The sequence below is a fragment of the Macrobrachium rosenbergii genome, chromosome 16, assembly GCF_040412425.1.
Source record: "Macrobrachium rosenbergii isolate ZJJX-2024 chromosome 16, ASM4041242v1, whole genome shotgun sequence".
Classification (NCBI taxonomy): domain Eukaryota; kingdom Metazoa; phylum Arthropoda; class Malacostraca; order Decapoda; family Palaemonidae; genus Macrobrachium; species Macrobrachium rosenbergii.
Window position 1 is genome coordinate 21807114 of NC_089756.1, and position 1612 is coordinate 21808725.

At 40.2% G+C, this 1612-nt stretch overlaps 1 protein-coding gene across 2 annotated transcripts in view; it reads right to left on the minus strand.

Moving 5' to 3' along the window:
• Nucleotides 1-313: 313 nt before the first annotated feature.
• The window catches only part of LOC136847183 (uncharacterized), a 13010-nt gene continuing 11711 nt past the window's right edge, over nucleotides 314-1612 (minus strand). For both annotated transcript variants that reach the window (XM_067118615.1, XM_067118616.1), the window contains exons 5-6: nucleotides 1132-1295; nucleotides 314-1008 (exon numbers count right to left, since the gene is read on the minus strand). In XM_067118615.1, the coding sequence (XP_066974716.1) occupies nucleotides 739-1008; nucleotides 1132-1295 (434 nt within the window). In that variant the 3' untranslated portion in view covers nucleotides 314-738. The remainder of the gene's footprint in view (nucleotides 1009-1131; nucleotides 1296-1612) is intronic.

The window sequence follows — 1612 nt, forward strand, 5'->3', positions numbered from 1 at the left end:
GAAGGTATAAAGTTACTTTCGACTCTACTGTACACATTCCTCTTGAATTCATGTTTTGTACTTAGAATCGAAGTCAACCCACCTCTAACATGACGTCTTGTGATGATGATAATAATAATCATAACTTTGTATAAGGTCCACAGTAATATATCAGTAGAAGAATGTGAGACTTTATACAAAATTACTCCTGTTCTCGGCACTGAGAGTTCTACACAGTAATCATAATAGCAAAAACTTTGCAATAAGATCTCTGAAAATCAATCAAACACATGCAAAAAAAGCTATTAGGAAAGGTAATACCAAATGACATATATTCAAAAATATAAGTTTATCCTTAAAATACCCCACATGAAATGGGTGGGAGGCACTTGGCCAAAAAGGAGCATCACATCTCTTCCAGGAAGGACGTGGCCCACTCTGTAAAACAGGGCGTTTGGGCTTCTCTAGGAATCACCAGAAGGATCCTGGCAACATCAGGGTCCAAAGATTCCCTCCGAAATCCCCGGAGCATAGCCTCTATTAATCACATTGATTTGATTTAGTTTTGAGACAGGACACCCTTGAAAACACTTGATTTGAGGACTATTCTCGACCTTCGAGAATATCAGAACATTTTCCCATCTGACCAAATATATCACCCATTTAATAGTATTAAGAAGGCAACAATCATCACTCAAATATTTCCTTTAACGGTGACTGTGTGTGGTCGGATAACTGAAACTTCCTTGATGTCTTTTTTCAGGAACCTACTTTACTGCAAATGTCGTTAAGATACATATCGAGGTATTGTTCGATCATGATGTATCCGATGTGTCTCTTGTCGTTGCAGATCCACATGTCTGTGTTGGGCGTGACTTTATTGTTCATTCGGCAGTCTTCGTTGTAGAGGTCGGACAGAGGCTGCGCGCTGTCCCATAGTACTACATGGTCTCCGGAAAACGTCTCGCGAGCAATTTTATTGTACAGATCGATGTTGTCGTTGTTGGCGATGATGTTTCTCGGGTGTCTCTGTTGGCGAGACAGAGGAAGAAAGTTAGAGGGTTGTTAGACTTTATTCAGATGAAAACAATGTGTTCCACGCACCGGGTAATAAACATTCAAAAGAAGAAGAAACGTGAATGGTATTAGCACCTGTAAATGGTCCAGCAGTTTGAAAACCGTAGGCGTCTTTTTAGCAAATTCTTTCACCAGGGGCGCCAGAACCTTGAGATGTTCTGCGTACCTTTCCGAGGCCCTCTCAGCTCCGTACACACGGTACACTTCCTCCGATTCCCTCATGAAGTGCAAAGCCGTACCTGTGGAGAATACAGTATGTGACATCAAAAGGAGGCGAAAAAGAAGAAGTAGAGAAGAAGTAGTAGATTCATTTTCTGCGCGTAAGAAGTGAATTATTTGCTACCAGAGAAGGAAAATTGACACCAGATGAATATTATTTGCTGTACTTAGGAAGTTAAGGTGATGTTAGGTAGCGTTAGTTTATTTGTTTTTGCCCCGCTTGGAACTAATAAAGAATTCATTCGCGGGACACCGTTGATTTTTAATACAAAATTTCCCTAAAAGTTAAAAACGCGACATCAATCATCTTTTTAGTATCTGTGTTCCTTTTAGGTTT